At 35.7% G+C, this 19,563-nt stretch overlaps 2 protein-coding genes across 3 annotated transcripts in view; one reads left to right on the forward strand and one right to left on the reverse strand.

The window, feature by feature from the left end:
- LOC148956298 (kanadaptin) overlaps positions 1–19,563 on the reverse strand; it is a 504,001-nt gene that overhangs the window by 112,716 nt on the left and 371,722 nt on the right. The window lies entirely within an intron of this gene.
- The window catches only part of LOC148956300 (uncharacterized), a 94,623-nt gene that overhangs the window by 21,807 nt on the left and 53,253 nt on the right, over positions 1–19,563 (forward strand). Inside the window, exons 7-10 of the mRNA XM_089097601.1 lie at positions 496–643; positions 5,249–5,504; positions 9,288–9,426; positions 11,013–11,188. Of these exons, the coding sequence (XP_088953727.1) occupies positions 496–643; positions 5,249–5,504; positions 9,288–9,426; positions 11,013–11,188 (719 nt within the window). The remainder of the gene's footprint in view (positions 1–495; positions 644–5,248; positions 5,505–9,287; positions 9,427–11,012; positions 11,189–19,563) is intronic.

The following is a 19,563-nucleotide window of genomic DNA, read 5'->3' on the forward strand; positions in this document are numbered from 1 at the left end:
AACAAGAATCTCGAGATAATCCTTTAAGTTACGGTCATTGCATTCCTTCTTCGCCTTCGAAAGACGAGGTGCTCCAGCTTATCAATAAATGCCGGAAAATACCATTTTGCTCCTTGCGATTTTTCACAGCCCAAGAGGGAATAATATTTTTTGTTAGTAAAAACTTATTAACACAGACTAGTGTTTGAAGCTTGTAAGAAATATTTACAATTAATTAGTATTGAGCCAATATGAAATCTTTTATAGGTTCCATTGATTCGTAGAATCAAGTAGATTCTGTGCTTGCATATTAAATGTCTGTCTTCAAAAGTTGGTGACAGCAAGAAAAGCTGTTTTGTCGATAGCCACACGACTAGAAATTTTCGTATTAGTGCTTACTTTCATTTGGACTTTTTTCCTTTCTTTCAATTAAAGCCGTTTTTTAGGTTATGCCCAATACCAGCGATTTTTATCAGATGAGTGGATTTTGATTCTCATCTCTTTTGAATATTTCAGGGATAATGTCCGATAATCCGGAGCAACAAATGTCATCAACTTATGCTGCTAGAAAGATCTTATTTACGAAGAAAAATCCTCCAATTGATGCTTTTATTCAAGCCGGAATTGTCCCAAAACTTGTTGATTTCCTTCAAAGGGAAGAAATGTGAGTTTACTTGTTATCTCATTTTATGTTTATACAAAAGAATAGATTGAACGATGGGATTTTGAAACCTTTTATAATAATAGCTCCTAATTGCTGTTCTTGTTCCAACACATTTTGTAAAATCAATTTAATTATTTACTCAGTGCCTTTGAAACAACATGTTTTATTACTCTGCGCCAGTTTTTGCTGCAACTTAAGAAATGAAGAATTTGACGTAACATCGTAACGTCTAACCCGTAGAGACAAGGGGTTAAAAGTATGAACATTTGATTGTGGATTTTCTGTGAAAATTGTTAAGTTGAGATCTCCAGTGATGTAATTCAAGATACAATAGTTGTGATCTTTGTGATTTCAAAAATAAGAGTTCAGAGGTGTCTGCTAGATATAGATTGTCACAACAATCAAATAAGATAAAAGCCCAATAGATTCATGTAACAAAACATCTAATGGTGTAAAGTGTCATTGTCGTTTTTCCGGACGATTGAAAAAAATGTACTTATCTAGTGATATGATCACGTAAGCTGTTTCATTTTCTATAATATGACCCAAATAATTTAAAATTTTTAACGTCGCTGGTTACAAAAAGTGAAATTTTTATCTGAAGGTTAATAGAAGGCTAGAGTTAGAGTATACTGTGCTGTTATACGCATCGTATGTACAAAAATGTGAACATTTCACAAAAAAGAAAAATTTCCCTCAGCACTTTTCTGTTCATCAGATAATACATCTCAGTAATACAGGGTGTTCCAAAAGAAACAGTGCACTGAACACAAGAAAGGATATTTATACATTTAAAATGTTTAAATGTAGATGAAAATGTTTTCCCAAAAGATTTTAAATGTAGGATATCTCTAACATCAACTCACGGAGCAGTGCATCAAATTTAAATTCTTCCCATATAAAGTGCATGTTGTTCATGAACTGAAGCCTCAGGATTCAGAAAAACGCGTACTCTATCTGTCGGTGGTTTGAAAATTTTATTCTGGAGAAAGGTGAAAACATTTTAAACCATACATTTTTCAGTGGTGAAGCATGGCTCTATTTGTCCGGGTACATGAACAGTCAGAACTCTAGAGTGTGGTCTACAATAAATCCTCATGCTGTGTTTCAGAAGCCACTCCACGATCAAAAAGTTGGTGTTTGGTGTGCTTTGTCAAGGCGGCATATAATTGGACTTATCTTTTTTGAAAACACCATCACATCTGATTGTTACATTCATAACATCCTGGAGCCATTGTTTGATCAACTGACGGAGCAAGAAAAGCAACAAGGCTGGTTCCAGCAAGATGATGCAACTGCACATACGGCTCGTGTCAGTATGGCTGCAGTTGGTGATGTCTTTGGGGATCGTGTGATCTCTCGTGGTTTGTGGCCACCTCGATCACCGGATTTAACAACTCCTGACTTTTATTTGTGGGGCAAATTGAAAGGCTCAGTGTATGCAGACAATCCTCGAACTACGGATGGACTGAGCTGAAAATAACAAGTGTTATTCAAAACATCAAACCTGATGAACTTGAATGTGTTTTTCAAAACATGCAGCGTCGCGCTCGTTTATGTCTGCAGGTGAATGGCACACACTTGCAATAGTTATTGTAGATCATATCTTACTACACGAGTCAATCCTCAATCGTACTTTAGTTGATAAGGTATTAGATTTGTGAATATTTGTAATATATAGTATGTTTCTGTGAGTTTTGTTTCTTTGGGTTATTAGCATATTCCTACTGCACTGTTTCTTTTGGAACACCTTGTACATAAGGACCATCCCAAGTTTGTAATAAATGTCCTAATTCAAATACTAACAGAAATATATGGTCCGTAGTAGAAAAAAGGATTTGGGAAATGGGGGGGGGGATGTCAAATATGAAAAAGTGCTTATTTATATCATTTTTTTTTGTCCAGCTGAGGGATTTCCTTAGGGCCAATCTCAGAGTGGGAGAACTCCCTCTCCTCCATACCCGCCAATCTTGTGAGTCGGTGAGCATATATTAGGCCCGAGACACAGTTTGCGTTTTTTTACCAACCGTTTCTTTTGCCGAGAGTTTCATTTGCCGTCGCTACATTAGCGGTACACATTCTACCGTCGTAACATCAGTCGATTATAATAGATCTGATACATCTATTTAATAGACGTTATCGAACGTGGCGGATGTTACCCGTCGTATTGGAAGCTGGGCTATATTATTCCAATCCAAAAGAAAGGAGGCGTGAACGGTTTTACTTGAGTTTGACCAATCACCTTAACCCCAGTTTTTTTCAAAAATGTATGAGGGTTTCATAGCTATTTACAATTTAGAAACCTGAAGGAGACATCTACTTCAAACTCTCTTGTTAGTCTTCTTGACACCATTCTTAAAAACCTTGAAAACCCTGAATCTTTTATTAATTAATCTCCAGAAAGTTTTCGACCTAATTGACCACAATATCCTCTTAAATAAACTGCTGACGGAGTTTCAAGTGAGTCCCTTTCTAGTTAAAATTGTTGCCTCCTTTTTAACAAATTGTTTTCAAGTGCTTAAATATGAAAATCTTTGTTCCGATCCCTTCCTAACTTTTGTGTGGTGCCCCAGGGAACTCATATAGGTCTTATTTTATTTCTTATAATGATTAATAGCCTCATGACTGACCACACAGAGCAATGGAAGCATGTGGACGACTTGTCTGCACTTGAGGTTTTTGTCGACGAAATATTAAAAGCTTAATTATTACTTGACGATGCCACCCAGGAGGCTTATTTGTCGAAGATGAAAGTTAATGCTAATAAATCGTCACTTATGACAGTTAATTTTTTAAAATCAGTTCCTTCTTTCACAAACCCCATTCCTCCCAAAATCTCTGTCACATGCATTAAACTACTTGGGATGACAATAACCAATGACTTGAAGCGGGATGCCCATGTTCAAAACATCCTAAAATAGGCTTCCCTTTCGGTTTCCGTTTTAAGACTTTTGTTAAAATTTTCTTGCCTCCCTATGGATCTTCTCCAGCTTTATTGTTCTTTTATTCAGCCGATACTGGAGTTTGCTTGTCCAGTGTGGCATTTTGGTCTCGCTTCAGAGCATATTTATTAGATTGAAAATGTCCAAAAACGAACATTTAGAATAATAAATGGTGAAGGGAAGGTTCCATATCATTATCCTATAGGTAAGTTCAAGCTCATCATGTTGGCCGAGATAAGGAACCTTTTATGCCATCGTTTCGGTACCAAGACCCTCTCTGTTCCTCGATTACGTTTCATCATCCCCGAACCCTGCTTTCCTACCCGCAACAGACCGTCCCGTATAAAATCCCCAAAAGTCCCCAAATTGACTCCCATCCCCACTAGACATGAAAGGTATCGGAAGAGTTTTGTTCCGAGTTTTGTTTAGTTGTACAATGGCCAGGAGAATTAGTGTTTAATCTTATTGTTATATATTTATTTGTTTTATTTTTGACTTTTTAACTAAATTTATGACTCATCATATTTTTTTTTATGTATTTTCATTAATTTTATTGTTCCCTATTTTGTTTTTATTTTTTACTTTTTAATTGAGTGGACCTTATTCATATATTTTTTTTAAATGAATTTTGTTTGAAGTGAACGTCACGTTCTTTTGATGATATATGTGTGTATGCTCTTTATTATATATACATGTATAGTGCCTTTGAAAAATATATATATATAGTGTTTTTTTTTTGTTTTTTTTTTGGAACGTAAACTTCAAATTCGGCAAAACACGCTGTGAAAGAAATTTTTACAATGAAATTCTATTCTATAATATATCATAAATAAATCATAGTTAGTTTATAACCCTTTTTGTACTTTCACCGAAGGATAATTGAAAAATGACAAATCTCCCCCCCCCTCGCCTGTATACAGTGAAAAATACATGGTATGCCACCTTTATTTTCATGTGAATTTTTAAACGTCGAAAAAATGGGGGGGGGGGAGTAGTTAAACTTGGAGCTATTCTGAAAACCAATAGGTAGAAATATTATTAGTGTAAATGAATTCAAATTTTGTTAAAATGTAATTTAGTTTAGGGCACATAAATTGGATTAGCACTATTTTTTTTTTTTTTTTATTTATGATAAATAGGCTTTGATTTGCTTGTGGTCGAAGGCAGGGGCTTAATTTGGGCCCAAGTCCCTGACAATTTAAACTTGCTTGAATTTATTTATCTTGGTAGCCTAGTGCCTACACAGGCAGCTCAATGAAGAAAAAAGGGAAAAATCTTAACCAGTAGCAGACATTTCGGCAAAGTCATACACCAAGTTAGGTTCTGCGCAAAGGAAAAACTGTGAGAAAAAAAATCGGTTAAATAAACTGCAAAAACACAAAATTGGACAAATTAATCCTCAAAAAGGAAATAAAACAAAAAGAAATAAATTCGGGTATGCAAAGGTCTGAATTTTCAAAGTGAGATCTAAACCTATCTTATAATAGTGTCTAAGCCACAAGCACTTTGTCTGTTATATTTAATAGTTATTATCTATCAGTCTCCCTAAACCTCCACTGCAAATTCGACGCTGTATCTATTCATAATTAAATTGTGTGTTAATGGCTAGTTTTGCCTCTTTAAGAGGGAAAGAGAGAGCAAAAACTGATGGATTCTTTTTTAGGCCGGAGCTTCAGTTTCAAGCTGCTTGGCTTTTAAAAAATATCGCTTCTGGGACTTCTGAGCAAAAACGAACTGTGGTTATGCATGGTGCCATTCCTGCATTTGTCTCTCTTCTTACAGATTGTGATACGCGCTTGTCCGAGCAAGCTGTTCGGGCCCTTGGATATATAGCCGATGACGGGGGTGTTCTTCGAGATGAAATTTTGAGATGCAACGGTGTACCGCCTTTGTTGAACTGGATTAGTGCAAATACCCCTGTGAGTTACTTTCATTTTCTGTTTTCTTTTATTTACCTTAATTTTCATTGGATTTTCGACTATAATTTGCTTTGAACTTATGAATCAAGCAATCTAATCAACGTCCATGCATAAAATTCATCAAAAAAGAAAGGAACTTTCGCATTTTTCTCATACCTTTTATACTCCTTGGTTTACTGGATGTTTTTTCATTTATTTTCATTCAGTCTCATTTATGGTTTGTTTTTGACATGGATATAAATAATTGATATAAACAACTGAAATCTTTCATGTTTCTTCTAGTGACGTGGCTACTGAAAGTAAAAAAAAATGCATGCCTATCTTTGGATTATGTTACTGTCTTCATCAACTAAGTATTAGGAGTTTTTAGGTTTCCTCTTTTAGTTTACCCCGGTTCAATGCTTCGTTTGTATAATGAACCTCGAATCTTCTATAAAAAAAATAATTGTAATTTCAAAGTGCAATTGCTGAGAACTGTGTAAACATGTGCATAACGTTATTCAATTTGAAACCCAGTTGTCCATCATAACTAAGAAAATAGGAGGAAATAAGCGATTAATGAAGAGATGTATAAGAAGTCGAGGTGTTGAAATGTATTTAAGGACAGCTAGTAGACATTTAGATGCATTAACCAGACGAAGAATTTAGAATATCGAATGTAGTAATTTATAACTTTTCATCCTTTATATCCTGTGGTGTAGAATCTAAAGAAAGACATTCTTGTTGCTCTTAATAAATTAATTAAATAAAAAAAAACAAGTTTTTCTTAACTGAAAGTCATGGATTCATATCTATGCTTCCAAAACTTGCATCAATAAATTTTGGCTCTACTGAATCTTAGCAATGTTTTATGAAATCTGTTGTAATGCCTGTATGGTTTCCAGAATACGTGCGTCGTACTTAGTAGACTCATCAGCAAAATTTAAATTTTTGCTCTTACATGATAACGGAATGTCGATTCTTGTGGACTCCGTTTTGATACTAATGTCAAATTAGTTTTAATTTTTCCATCACTCAAAATATATGTGTAATATTTGTTTGAATTGCGTTCGGGGAATTTTGACTCTTTAAGAGTTGTTTTTTTACGATTATTTCCCTATTGCATTTTTGAAAACTAAATTCAAAATTTGTAAAGGGCTGATATCCACTGTATAGCGTTATCGGTTTTTTTTAATGCTAAATTTCACAGAAAAAAAAAACAGTTCAAAAACTTTGGGTGATGGTGTTTTTTTAAGATTGACTACTGATTTGCTAGTATGTTGTGTAACTGTTCTATCCTCATGTTTCTCTTCTTGGGAGACAATTTTCAGTTTTTACGACGTCACAACTGCTTTTTTCACGTCTCAAATTTTCAGTTTTTACGACGTCGCAACTGCTTTTTTCACGTCTCTAATTGCTGACAATATTTTCTTCATGAATTCTTAGACAGGAAAAACGTAAATAGCGTTTGATAACCCTAGCCATAAAATGCTTTTTGAAGAAACTTGCCTTATTAGCAATGACTTCGGCATAAAACAGGTTGTTCGAGAGGCAATTGAAATTAAAATCAAAATAAACTGTAATATTTCTTTAAATAGAGATTTGGGGGAATATTTGCTTAATACACAAATTTAATTAAAAACTATGTAACTAATTATATTAAAAAACCAGTAAATAATTCCGCTCAACCTGTTACAAATAGACCATCTAGGCTGGCTGCCAAGAAGGCGACATTAGCTTTAAAAGCTTGTTTGTAAGCATTTTTATTCCATTTGAATAAATTGGTCTTTTTCCACTCCGCTTTGTGTACCAGTCCTGGTTGAACTTCCTTGAAATAATGTTATTAGGGCTGTTTAAAAAAAAAACTTTCCAGTTTTAATGATCGAATTTTAATGTAATTTTTTTTTATATTGTTTTTTTCTCTCTTCGTTTGTTTTGCTGAGGACGGCCCTTGGATATAGGGTTGAAATTTTCATTTAAAAGTTCAGTTCCACTGTCTTGTATAAAAAAAATTCCCCGTTGTTTGTACTTATTGTTTTTAGACAGGGTTTGTTACTTGACTACTCTCTTTTCATTTTGTCTAAGGTTTCATGTTTCTTTATATTATCTTACTAGAGCACCAACCTGGAAACAGCCATAGATATCTCTTTCTTTTTTGTCTGCAATGAAAAAGAAAATAAGTTATTACTGAATCCGTTTCATTGGGCAACCGCTCTGATTACCGAAAATCCAAGATTCATTGTGTTGTCTTCTAATTGCCTTTGCACGGAAATCTATGATAACCAATGTTGCAGAGCCAATCACTGGCTTCTCCAATCTAGGAAATTATTGTGATTTAGACAATGGCTGTTCAATAAATAAGTGGTGCAATAGGTGGCTATAGCTTTCAACTTTCAATCTAGGTAAATAAATACTTTACGTTAAAAATAGCGATAATGTTTATTTATTACTATTTTCTATCGACTAAAGAAAATGGAATCGAAGTGAAATAAATAAATCAGTGAAATTTTAATGTCAAACGATTTTCCTACTAAGATTTTCATGTCTCAAGGTGTGAAACTTTTAAACCAAATAGCAGAATTGTAATAAAAAGGTTTTTCTTAAATTTGAATGAATCCTTGAAAATTCCTTAGGAGGCCCCTCCCCTCTTATAAAGACGTACATAACTTGTTAGTTAAGATAGATTTTCGCTTATTCTGGATACCTCTTATAAAATCATAAATGATGAACCCCAAAGAAAAGATAAAGAAATGGCTCGGCTGTCCACTGTCGAAAAATATTGCTAGGACTAAACCTGTCCGGCAGGTTTTGATCTTAGACCACGATGACGTACATCTAATAAAAATTATCATTTTATTTTGAATGTTTATAAAGGTTTTTAGAGAATGTAAAATGGACTACAATTTTGAAGGTGGTTGTAGGATCTTAACGAACATCAGTTTGAAGTAAAGTGGGATTAAAATACAACTTCATAAAAAGCGTGAGCTAGGCTTATAGTTATATTTTAATGGTCTGTACTGGATCCAATCTTCTTATAAGGAGGAGGGCTTTGGTATCAAAATCTATTTTTACCAGCCTAATCACTAGGATTCATTCTTCAAAATCTGGTCAAAAGCTATCGTCTTGATGTTGGGTGTCCTTGGAGCCAGAGTAAGATATATAATTTGTGGTGGAGGGGGTACCAACGAAGCTCTGGCTCCCTCATCGGTATTTTTGACCTTCTGTCTGTGTAATTATTGTAATTTTTGACCTCCTAGTAAATGAAACGTGCCCCTATACCACCTTTCCCTGACCGGTCCCCGTCATCCTGTCCGTTCTTGTCGTCTATATTTATATGAATGGTTTGAATCTGAATCAGCTTTGGTAGAGATTAGTAGCTAAAAATTAATTTGCGGTTTGATTCTAGCCCCCTATTTGCACATCATTTATGAAAATACTAACAATTTCAACAATAAAAGGAGTAAGTGGAATGATAATGTAACTAAAACAAATGTCAAAATAGGTACTAACAATTAAGACTTTTAAGATTACCCTAAATAAGCGTTTAAATGGGCAAATTTATGATATGCGGTATAGATTTTTTTTGTAATCAAGGTTTGGTATAGCACGCTCTCTTTCCCTTTCCTCTTTTGTCCTAAAACACGCAATTACTTTTCTATAAAATGTGTTTTCCTTAAACATGATGATGTTTATAACTGTTCACATTCTGAATATAGCTGAGGACACAGCTATTCCTGATAAAATATTAAGCAACTCATTTATTCTCATGAGATATTATTGTTATTAAAGTGGTTTTATTTTCAGATATTATTTTTGAGGGATGTAGCCTGGACCTTGTCCAATCTGTACAGGAACAAGGATCCTCACCCATCCATCGATCAAATTAAGCTGCTTTTACCTGGTCTAAAGCACCTCCTGACATGTTATGATGAACAGGTTTTTGGTTAGTCCTTTCATTTGTACATTGTAATCCTACTGGTTTGCTGTCGTCCTTTGACAAAAAAAAGACAAGAAATACAAAGAAAAGAAAAGTAACAATAAGCAAGAATTTAAAAAAAAGGTGATTTTCAGCCATTGGAAAAAAAGCAACGAATCGACGAATCAGATATTTAGGCAATTACCTTTGTCAAACCGTCCTTATTGCCCAAAAAATAACCTTCGTTTTGGTTTCTTGTTGTTTTTTTTTTTTTTTTTTTTTTTTTTTTTTTTTTCAAATTTCATGTAGGCGCGACTAAAGACTTTTGTATTACTAGAGTCAGTTCTTATATACGGCCATTCAAAACCATCATTTACCTGGTCTAAAATACCTCTTGACATACAATGATAAAAAGGTTTTAGGTTAGTCCTTTCATTTGTACATTGTAATGCTACTGGTTTTCTGTCGTCCTTTGACAGAAAAAGACGAGAAATACAAAGAAAAGAAAAGTAACAATATTAAAAAGAAAAAGTAACAATAAGCAAGAATTTAAAAAGAAGGGGATTTTCAGCCACTGGAAAAAAAACAGCGAATAGACGAAGCAGATATTTCGGAAAGGACCTTGGCCAAACCGTCCTTATTGCCCCAAAAAATCACCTTCATTTTTTTTTTTTTTTTTTTTTTTTTTTTTTTTTTTTTTTTTTTATATCATGTAGGCGCGACTAAAGACTTTTGTATTACTAGAGTCAATTCTTATATACGGCCATTCAAAGCCATCATGAACTTTCACAAAGCTGAGAATGGCTTAAAAACTATCAGACTCAGCAGGAATTCGCTATTGAAGTTTGCGATCAATTCAGTAGTTAAGCACGCTAATTCTTAAGCAATCAAATTTCAATTTTTCTCTATCGAGCAATTAGTGTTCGATTGTAATTAATCTCCGTCAAATTTCAACTGTATTTGATCTTGATGCCAAAGCAATCAAAATTGCACATCTTGCAAAGTTAATCGGAAAATTACAAAACTTAAACCACTGGATTTGTTTAGGATGTCTTTTTATCAACTCTGAGGTGTTTACTTTGCTTGGTAAGCACATATACTTTGGAAGTGGCGTAAAGGGGCTTCATTCCTCCTATTATAACATATTTGGAGCTGAAGATGGCGGACAACTTTTGTCTTTTTTATTATATGTTCGCTTCGTCTGTTTTATGTTTTCAAACGAGAAAAAAAAAAGTGATAGAATAAGGTGAAAAAAAAAAACAATAGTAAAACTTGAAACGGACGGAAGTTACCCAGAATGTTTGTGGAGCTTCCACTTCCCTCGTTTTACTTTGGGCTTTTCTAAACGAAATCTACATTTTAAACTTTGAACTCTTGTTAAAATGTTTGAAACATTAATGTCGTTGTAAGTGAAGTGTTACCAATATGGAAGCGAACGTCCATCATAAAAATCTGTGTGCTGGGGGCCGGTCCTTCGTACTTTTCTTCGAGAAACCAATCCTCTTCTCCCTCCCTACTACGTTCAGCAGTGGAAAAACTGATGGGCTGTTGTCATCTCGAAGGAATAGATAGAAAAGTACTTATTGCTTAGTAGGTATTCATATTTTTTCTAGTTTATGCCTGCTTAGCGCTTTCGTACATCTTAGACTCAGATGAGAGTAACGACCGAATTCAGCTGGTCATAGATCTTATACCTCGAGTTTGTGATTTATTAAGTAGTGACGAGACTGACATTGTTACCCCTGCACTCCGTTTTATTGGCAACATTGTCACTGGAACAGATACTCAGGTATTTGCCTCCTTCTTCTTTAAGTTGAGAACCACTTGTGAATATTAAAAAGGGATTTGAAATATTAGCTTATGCCTCCAAGGCCGTAATCCGTAGAAATTCTTCATTAATCAATTCGTTAATGAGTTTATTCATAATACGTAGTCTTCTTGATTAATCACCTTTATTAGAAAAGTGTTGCCATGAGAAAACCAAAAATTGGAAAACAAGCATTTTCTGAGTCAATATTATCAAGTTGGTGTCAAAAAAGTGATAGATATTTAGTGTTCGCTTTTTTACGTTCTAGGTAGGGGGTATTACTTCCCCCCAAAGATTATATTATGGATTACAGTGGCTATTTTCAAAAATCTACTTCTCAAACATTTCCTGCACAAAGGTGGAGGGCGTTGGAGACTCCTTTGTCCCCTCTTTAAGTTGATCTGAAGGATCTTATCCCTCAAAAAGTTGAAATTAGCTGCCTTGCTGATTTTTCCACTCCTCTTCCCTTACCCTTTCTTGCCCACTAGTCAAAATTGGAAATTAGTGGTCCGACTATTTTTTTTAACTCCTCTCCCCCCCTGCTTTCCAAAGAGTAAAAACATTCCAATTCTTATTGGAAAAGAGTTTGATTTTACCTTTATCTTTCGACTTCTTAGATCATGTAGTCGAAGCTCCGCTGTTTACAATATATTTTTAACGAAGTTGATTAATCTCTGACAGAGGGTTTATCGAAAGTTTTCAATCTCCTTGAAAAGCTGCAGTGTTGCGCAATATATTTGGTAACCAAGGGAACGCCAACTCTACGGCGATACTTTCTTTTATAGATTCAAATCAGCCCAGGATGCTAACATTTAGTCGCTCGAAATCGCTTTATAATTATGGATATACTTTCCTGACTTATTTCCCTATAGGCACATTTATGACCTTTTTTTCCTTTAGACAACTCCATTGTTTTGCGATACCTTTTTGGCATCGTCTAATTAGTAGGATAATATGTAAGTTTATTCTCTTTTCCTTAGTTTTTATCATCTTTTATTCCTTTTAAAAATAATATAAGTTTCTAATGGTTTACACGACCGAGTTGGAACGAAATATACTTATCAACTGAAACAGGAGCTCAATGTGACGGGGGGTGAGGGGGGTTGCAGGTAGATTTTTTTTTCACTTTAGCATTTTTACGATTTCCCTATTAATCGACACCTGATAAAAATATTGTTTTTTCAATGAATTTCTAAATAACACTATCTTTTGGTTCTTTTTACTTTCCTCTTTTTTCCCTATGTTGTTTGAGTTTTAAATTCTTGAAGAAAGGATTAAAAATATATTGGACTTAAGCTTGACGAAGAATAGGGAACACATAAAAAACCCTCTTGTAATTGAGAAATATCCTTGATTCGGAGCTGTAGTTTAGATTTTTCAGCTCCCCTTTGCGACCCACTTGGTAGGTCAGCTCGTCTTAATAGATTTTGTTAAAATGAGCCCTGAAATAGCTCTCTAGTTTTCCAGTGCCCTGCTAGCAGCAGGAATAAAGAGGACACATTAGTGCTATCCATGCAAAAAAGTGATGTTCTTTGTTGTTCAACCCAGGGGACTGTAATTTTCTTTAGAGTGTTTTCTGTCACGGCAATTCCAATGGTGTACTTCTTATTTTGATCCAACGCCATTTTTTTTAGAGATTTACTTTTTTTTCGAAATCCTCTTAAATTTGTTTCACAATAAAATTTTACTATTAAGACTAATCTAGATATAATGGTTACCATTCCCGAACCAGCTACAAATAACAATTTTTTTAACTCTATAATTTTTGTTTATTATGGGCCGCATTATCTTTTTTGTACTTGTTTTTTAATTTTTGGTTGCTATGGGCCGTGATTTGCACCTTACTAGATTTCAGCTACCGCTGTGACCACGATGAGTGAACATACATAAATAAAGAGGGAGCATGGGCAACTTTGACCCATGGGTCTCAGTTTTGAGCAGTTGAAGCCACAGTTTATCAGAATTGAAAAGTCTAGAAATAAAAAAAGAAAAAGAATCCGAAAGTGCTGCCATCTATTGTTTTCAGCCATATCCGTTTGGGATTTGGGTAGGGTTTGTCTGAAGCCACAGTTTATCAGAATTGAAAAGTCTAGAAATAAAAAAAGAAATGAATCCGAAAGTGCTGTCATCTATTGTTTTAAGCCATATCCGTTTGGGATTTGGGTAGGGTTTGTCTTTTAATACTCTAAGTGTGAGGCAGAGTAAGTGTGATTTTCTTTCGCAGTTATTACAGCATTGAAAATAAAGATACAATTACTGCGAAATAAAATCTATAACTGATGCTCTTTCAACAATTAATAGCGTTATATATCAAACGTTCAATTTTATTTTATTTTTACTTTTCAAGACTGTTCAAGACTCATATAGTTTTCAGTAAAGCGCCAATGACGCAGTAGGTTTTAGATTTTTACAGTGAGAGAAAGAGGCAAAACCCAAACTCTTCTTTGTAGAGGTTTTTGTTCGTTTCAAACTTGATTTGCATAAACAATTAAGTTTCACTCGTTTCAAGAATTATTTACTCATTTATATTACTACCTACTGTATGTTTGTTTTCTATGATTGTTTATTTAATTTCTATTCGTTTTGGGTGTCATTTATGCTTCAATAGCAAAATATTTTTGTTCGTTAGTTGAAAAAGTGAACTAGAATTTTCAATCTCCAATCAAATGAGCCCTCTCTGAAATTTATACGAGCATCCCTTTCATAAGAACCATTCATGCCCCCAGCGCATAACTTACAACGCCAGTCCCTGGGCCCTAGGGGATTTTGTCGACACTGGAGTTTTTATTATGTGATCTTAGAACTATGTTTAACAGAATGGCTATCTCAAAATTTTTATCAGATGGGTTTAGAGAAGAAGAGCGCGGGGGGGGGGGAGCTAGTGTCCCGCCGATCCTTTTTTACTCTTAAAAAGTGAACTAGAATTTTAATTTATATTCACATGAGTCCACTCTGAGGTTTATACAAGCACCCCTCCATAAGAACCAACTCCTCTGGGCCCGGTTGGGTTGTGTTGACCGTGGAGTTTTTGCTCTTTGATTTTTGAACTATTTTTAACATAATGTCTATCTTAAAATTTTATTCGGATGCATGTGGGGGAAAGGCGTTGGGGGGAATAGATGCCCTCCGATCGCTTTTGATTCTTAAAAAAGCACTAGTACCTCTGATTTCCAATTGAATGAGCCTTCTCCGAAGTTTATTCAACCGCTCCTTTAATTTGGAGTGCCTCAGGGAAAAAATAAAATAAAAACACATTGACCCCTTATGGTTTGGGGGGGCCTTGCGGCCCCTCCGATCTATTTTAAATCTGAAAAAGTTAGCTAGAACTTTCAATTTTCAATCAAATGAGCCCTCTCTGAAGTTTATACGAGCAGCCCTTCCATAAGAACCATTTATTTCCCCAGTGCAAGTAGAAAGGGAGGTGCTACTCGTGACGGGCACCCCTGCTGCCATCTACAATTTAGTTTAATGCTGACGGGACATAATTTATTCAAGGAATATCGATCGAGTCTAATGGGGGTCAAGGTCAATTTATTTGCTGTTGTTTGGCCAGGTGTAATGATATTGGGGTTATTTACATAATCGATGGGGGGAATTATTGGTTCACGAAGGGTGGAATTAAGAAACAAACATGGCTTCATTGTTGTTTGGCTAGCCTAACCTGAGAAATTGATTTACATAATCGCTAGGGGAAATTATTGATTCACGAAGGGGGAATTAAGAAACATTATGGTTTCTTTGATCTTTAGGCAAACTTAGCCTGTGAACCTGATTTACATAATTGGCGGGGAAATTATTGATTCACGAAGGGGGAATTGAGAAACATTATGGTTTCTTTAATCTTTAGGCCTGAGGGATTTATTTATTATTGTTGTGTTGGGCAAGTGTACGCGAGAAGTGAATATTATGGTGTTCAGCAATCTTACACAGGAAGTACATGCATCCCTCTCAGCCAATCAGCGATTCGGGTATATATTCCTTCTCAATCACTCGGAGGGCTGCTTACAAATGGTTTTCCCCAGTTACATAACAATTCACCCTTGAGATTTCGTATATAACGGGCATGCAATGTGATTAAATTATCAGAAAGTATTGTGACACAATTGAAACAACAATGAATGTTATTGATGAACTTGAAGCCTTGGCAGCCACAATTAGCAATGTGAGTACATTTTCATTTTTTATTTTAGAAATAAAATTTTTTTCCTTTGTAACCCAATACTATCTTTAGCTTAGGACCTCCTCCCCCCACAAACCTAACCACCGTGCAATCTTTATAGTCAATAGGAAACATAAAATACGATCTTTTTATTACATAAACCTAACACCCCTCCCAGCCCCACTATGATTTTACAGGTATAATTCTTGCTAATAGAAATATTTCTCTTTTTTTCGATAAATTTATTCTTTCTTTATTTCTATCTAAAGTGACAACTGACTTCTGTCAGCTATTAATAAACAGTTTCCATTTAAGCCGTTACCCTATCTTTTATCGGTTCCGCAAAGATTTAAATATGGGTTAATTATCGCATCCTGTCACTGTTCATCCGGTATCTACGAAACCAGAGGATTAAGCTTTTTGTAGGTTTCACAGAAAGACACTTTTTTTCCAGTCGAATTAGCGATAGGGTAAATATTATAAAGTGCAAGAGGTATCTGGTGTTTCTTATGATAACCAGGTTCATATATTATTTGTTTGCCATTTTAATTAGTCCGGTTTTAGATGGGGGAGAGGGGGGAAGGGATAGATTTTTTAAATGGTAAAAATATAATTTCTATGCTTTTATGGTTCGATTTCTCACAAGGTGTATATTTAATTTTTTATCATCATGGTAAAAATAAGAGCATTTTTCGTAAATTTTACTTTTTGCTTTGCTTTTGGCTTAGGGGGAGGGGGCTTCATAGCGATCAATGCTTTCTAGACAAAATTATGGCTAGGGGGATGGGGGTACTAATTTTCCTTCTGTTAAAAAAAAAGGGGGCAAATTATTTTGAAACTAATTTTTTCTCTTCTTTAAGGCAAATTGTGAAGAATGTATGGCGCCTCCCACTAAGAAAGCGAGAGTGGACGAGACAAGATCATCCATTATTAAGTACGCTGGCTCGACCTCAAAACAAGTGCAACCATCTGTGCAGACAACAATGCAACCAGGACAAAAACTAAAGAGTAAATGGACAGCTGCTTTCTATGGACTACCTGCCCCGACTACACAAGGCCCGCCGCCAATGGTACAACAAGTTTCGCCTGGGCCTTCGGGCATTCAAATACTCTCCTCGGACTTTGCAAATGTAAGCATTTTTTTCCTACCTATCATATGGAAATATCTATCAATTTCTTCCAACTATTATAGGTCTTTTCTACATGCACCATTTTCGAACACTGTGTAAAAGTGTATCCCAGCGGCATATTGAAATTTTCCTTCTCCTCAAAGGATATATAATGATATCCCTTTAGAATCATGTCAAGTGCATGTAGTCACACTTTGCCAAATCATATTAATTAATCCAAAAAAAAAATGCAATATATCCATCACGTAATAGGTTGCGAAAACCATTGCATTATATATTGATTTATTGTTGAATGGTTCCTATTGCCTATATAAATATTATAAAAAAAAAACTTTATATCTGAATGAGTTGTATACCATGAGAGGAGATGGCTATCCTTTTCAAATCATGTTTTGTTTGTTTTTTTTTCTCCAGAGCAGATAAAGAGTATTAATATGAAATTTTATTTGGAGGGATTGTTTGAACAATATCAAAATGCCGTCTTCTATGTCATGCGACGTTTTAGACTGTAAATATCTTATACTAATATAAGATATGCTGTGGGCCGGCCGGCCTTCGGGCGCTATGGGTCCGAGAAGCGCCGCAGGAAGCGCTGCGGCCCGAAAAGCGCCGCAAGGATGTGCTACGGGCCGGGAAAGCGCCGCGGGAAGCGCTGCGGACAAGCACCGTGAAAAAAAAATAAAAAAAATTTGAACACTGAAAATAAACGAACAAATTGCCGCCTTCTATGTCATATCTTAGATTATCTTAAGTTGGAACTTTCAGTTGAATTAACCAAATGTTATTAAGCAATAATAATCCAAATTTTAACAGTAGGGGTGATTTGAACACTTTGAAAATAAGCTATTTTTCATTTATAGATTGGACGAGCATTGGTCCCCTACTCACCGTCCAGTGAAGAAGAGGAGGAAGAGGCAATGGAGTTTCAAGACAACGAAACATGGGACAACTCTTTTGAAGTAACTTTTAAAATTGACGAGTATTTAAATGATTTTTTTAATGTAGAAGCTAGCACAGTTGAGCTGGTAGACTTGAGTCCGAATACCCTGCAAATTTTAGAGGATTTCACTGGGAACCCTCCTCCTCCGCCAGCCTCCGATCCCCTAACGACGCCACTTCAACCAACGTAATGGGCACAGTCGCCATAGAGTTTGGACCCACGGGGGGGAGGGGGTAATATCCCCCAGAGTGAGGTGGGTACACCTTGCCCAAATTTTCAAGTTACCAGCACAATTTTAAAAGCAATAGTTGTTTAAACTGTCACCATTGGAGACCCCTATAATAAACTTATGGGGGGGAAATTTTTTTTTGACCCTGTAGAAATTGTACATAACTATGTAGATAAAATTCGTGCACTTCTGGAGAATCAAATTCAGTTGTGGGGGAGGGAAACAATTAAGGTCTCTTGTTCTAAAAGTGTTTTATTTAAATGAGGGGAAAATTGAAATTTATTATCATTATATAAAGTCTAAGATGCGGGTGATTTATTTAAATTTGGGACATTTTGAGGGTATTTTCACGGATTGAGTGGATCCAATTATAACTCATTTTGAGAACTTTAATGAAAACGGTAGGGGGTCTCTAGTTCTTTATGTTGAAAATTTAAGTGTTAATATCTGTAAATTTAAGAAAGATTTTATTTTAAGAGGGGCGGCGAGTGAAATGGATACAGTTTTAAATTAGAATCCAGATCTAGTAGGCTGTAAAGGTATCCAGCGGATTGGTTTTGAAACAGATCAAATATGTTTCAGGTATGCTTTCCTCATATCAGCATTCGAGCCTCTAGCTCGTGACGCTACCAAGAAGAATTTAGACAATTGGGCTATACATGGGAAGGATGGGTCCGATTTCCCCATTGTCGATTTGTCTTTTTTAGAGGGGAAATACCCAGTAACGATACGATCTATTTATATTTTTGAAAGGGCTAATGCCTATTGAAGTATCGGCGTTACTGTGGTTCAGTATGAAACTGAATTTTAAGATGGGGTTCGTTTAAAGAAGAAGAGAGTCGTTATCCCCGTACGGGGCCCATCAATTAATTTGGTAACACATTGGGTTTGGTTGCTGGGCACACCCCCACCTAGTGACCGAGTCAATTCAAGTGGTCACCGTAATCCGATTACCGTCATTAATAGAGATCTGTGGGGTGGTAAGCATAGGGGGGGAACGTGTCGACTGTCCAACATACTTGTCACGAGTCCGTAGTGATAAAGAAACTACGGAGTCATATGAAGAATTGTAGTCGCCATGGCTACCAGACAGTAGAAATGGTTTCAGGGAATAGGGCCATTTTACGATTCAAAAATTTTCAAAACACACTTCTCCAGTGCAACAAAATATCTTTGGACTGTGAAGTTATGCTGGTGGAGGTGAACGACCCTCAATTTCCAAACCGAGTCAAAGAACATGAGGCTATTGCAGTTTCCTATGCTCACGCGCAAAGAGATAGTTCTAACACCATGCGGTTGTTAGAAATGGTAGAAAAACTGGATGAGGGGGAGTGCATGGTCAAGGCACTGACTAAACTAATTGGCACGGCTAATGGCGCTATTTCTCGCTTGAGAAATACCCATTATCCAATGGTGTTGTCTGCAGAGGATTGTCTCGCGATTAAAAATCAAAAAATATGTTGGGTATGTAAGGGAGAGTTTGTAGAGGGGGATAAGGGGACTAAAGGGAAAAGAGGGGGGCCGGTGGGAGGGGGAAAGTCAGATATGAGGCTCACTTGTGGCAGAGACGCTCCTCGGGGTGTAGTACGTTGAGAGGGGTTGCGCATCAATCGTGTAATTTAAATGTTAGCCAACAGTTTTTTATTCCTGTTTTTATTCACAACTCTAATTATGATTTCATCTTTATTTTAAAAGCACTGGCACGTATGCATAGGGAGGGAGGGGGAGTAGATTGTCCATGGGTAAATAGTTCATTTATCTATAACATTATCCCCAAATTTGCCGAGAAGTTGTTGCTTCTCGAACTGAAATGGCAGACAGTGGATAATGGGCATACGTGCTGGAATAAAATCAGGTTTCTAGATTCCTTTAGTTTCTTTCCCAAGGTATTGAGTCAAT

This window comes from Artemia sp. Qi Xiang Cuo, chromosome 1, assembly GCF_049724085.1.
Source record: "Artemia sp. Qi Xiang Cuo chromosome 1, ASM4972408v1, whole genome shotgun sequence".
Classification (NCBI taxonomy): Eukaryota; Metazoa; Arthropoda; class Branchiopoda; order Anostraca; family Artemiidae; genus Artemia; species Artemia sp. Qi Xiang Cuo.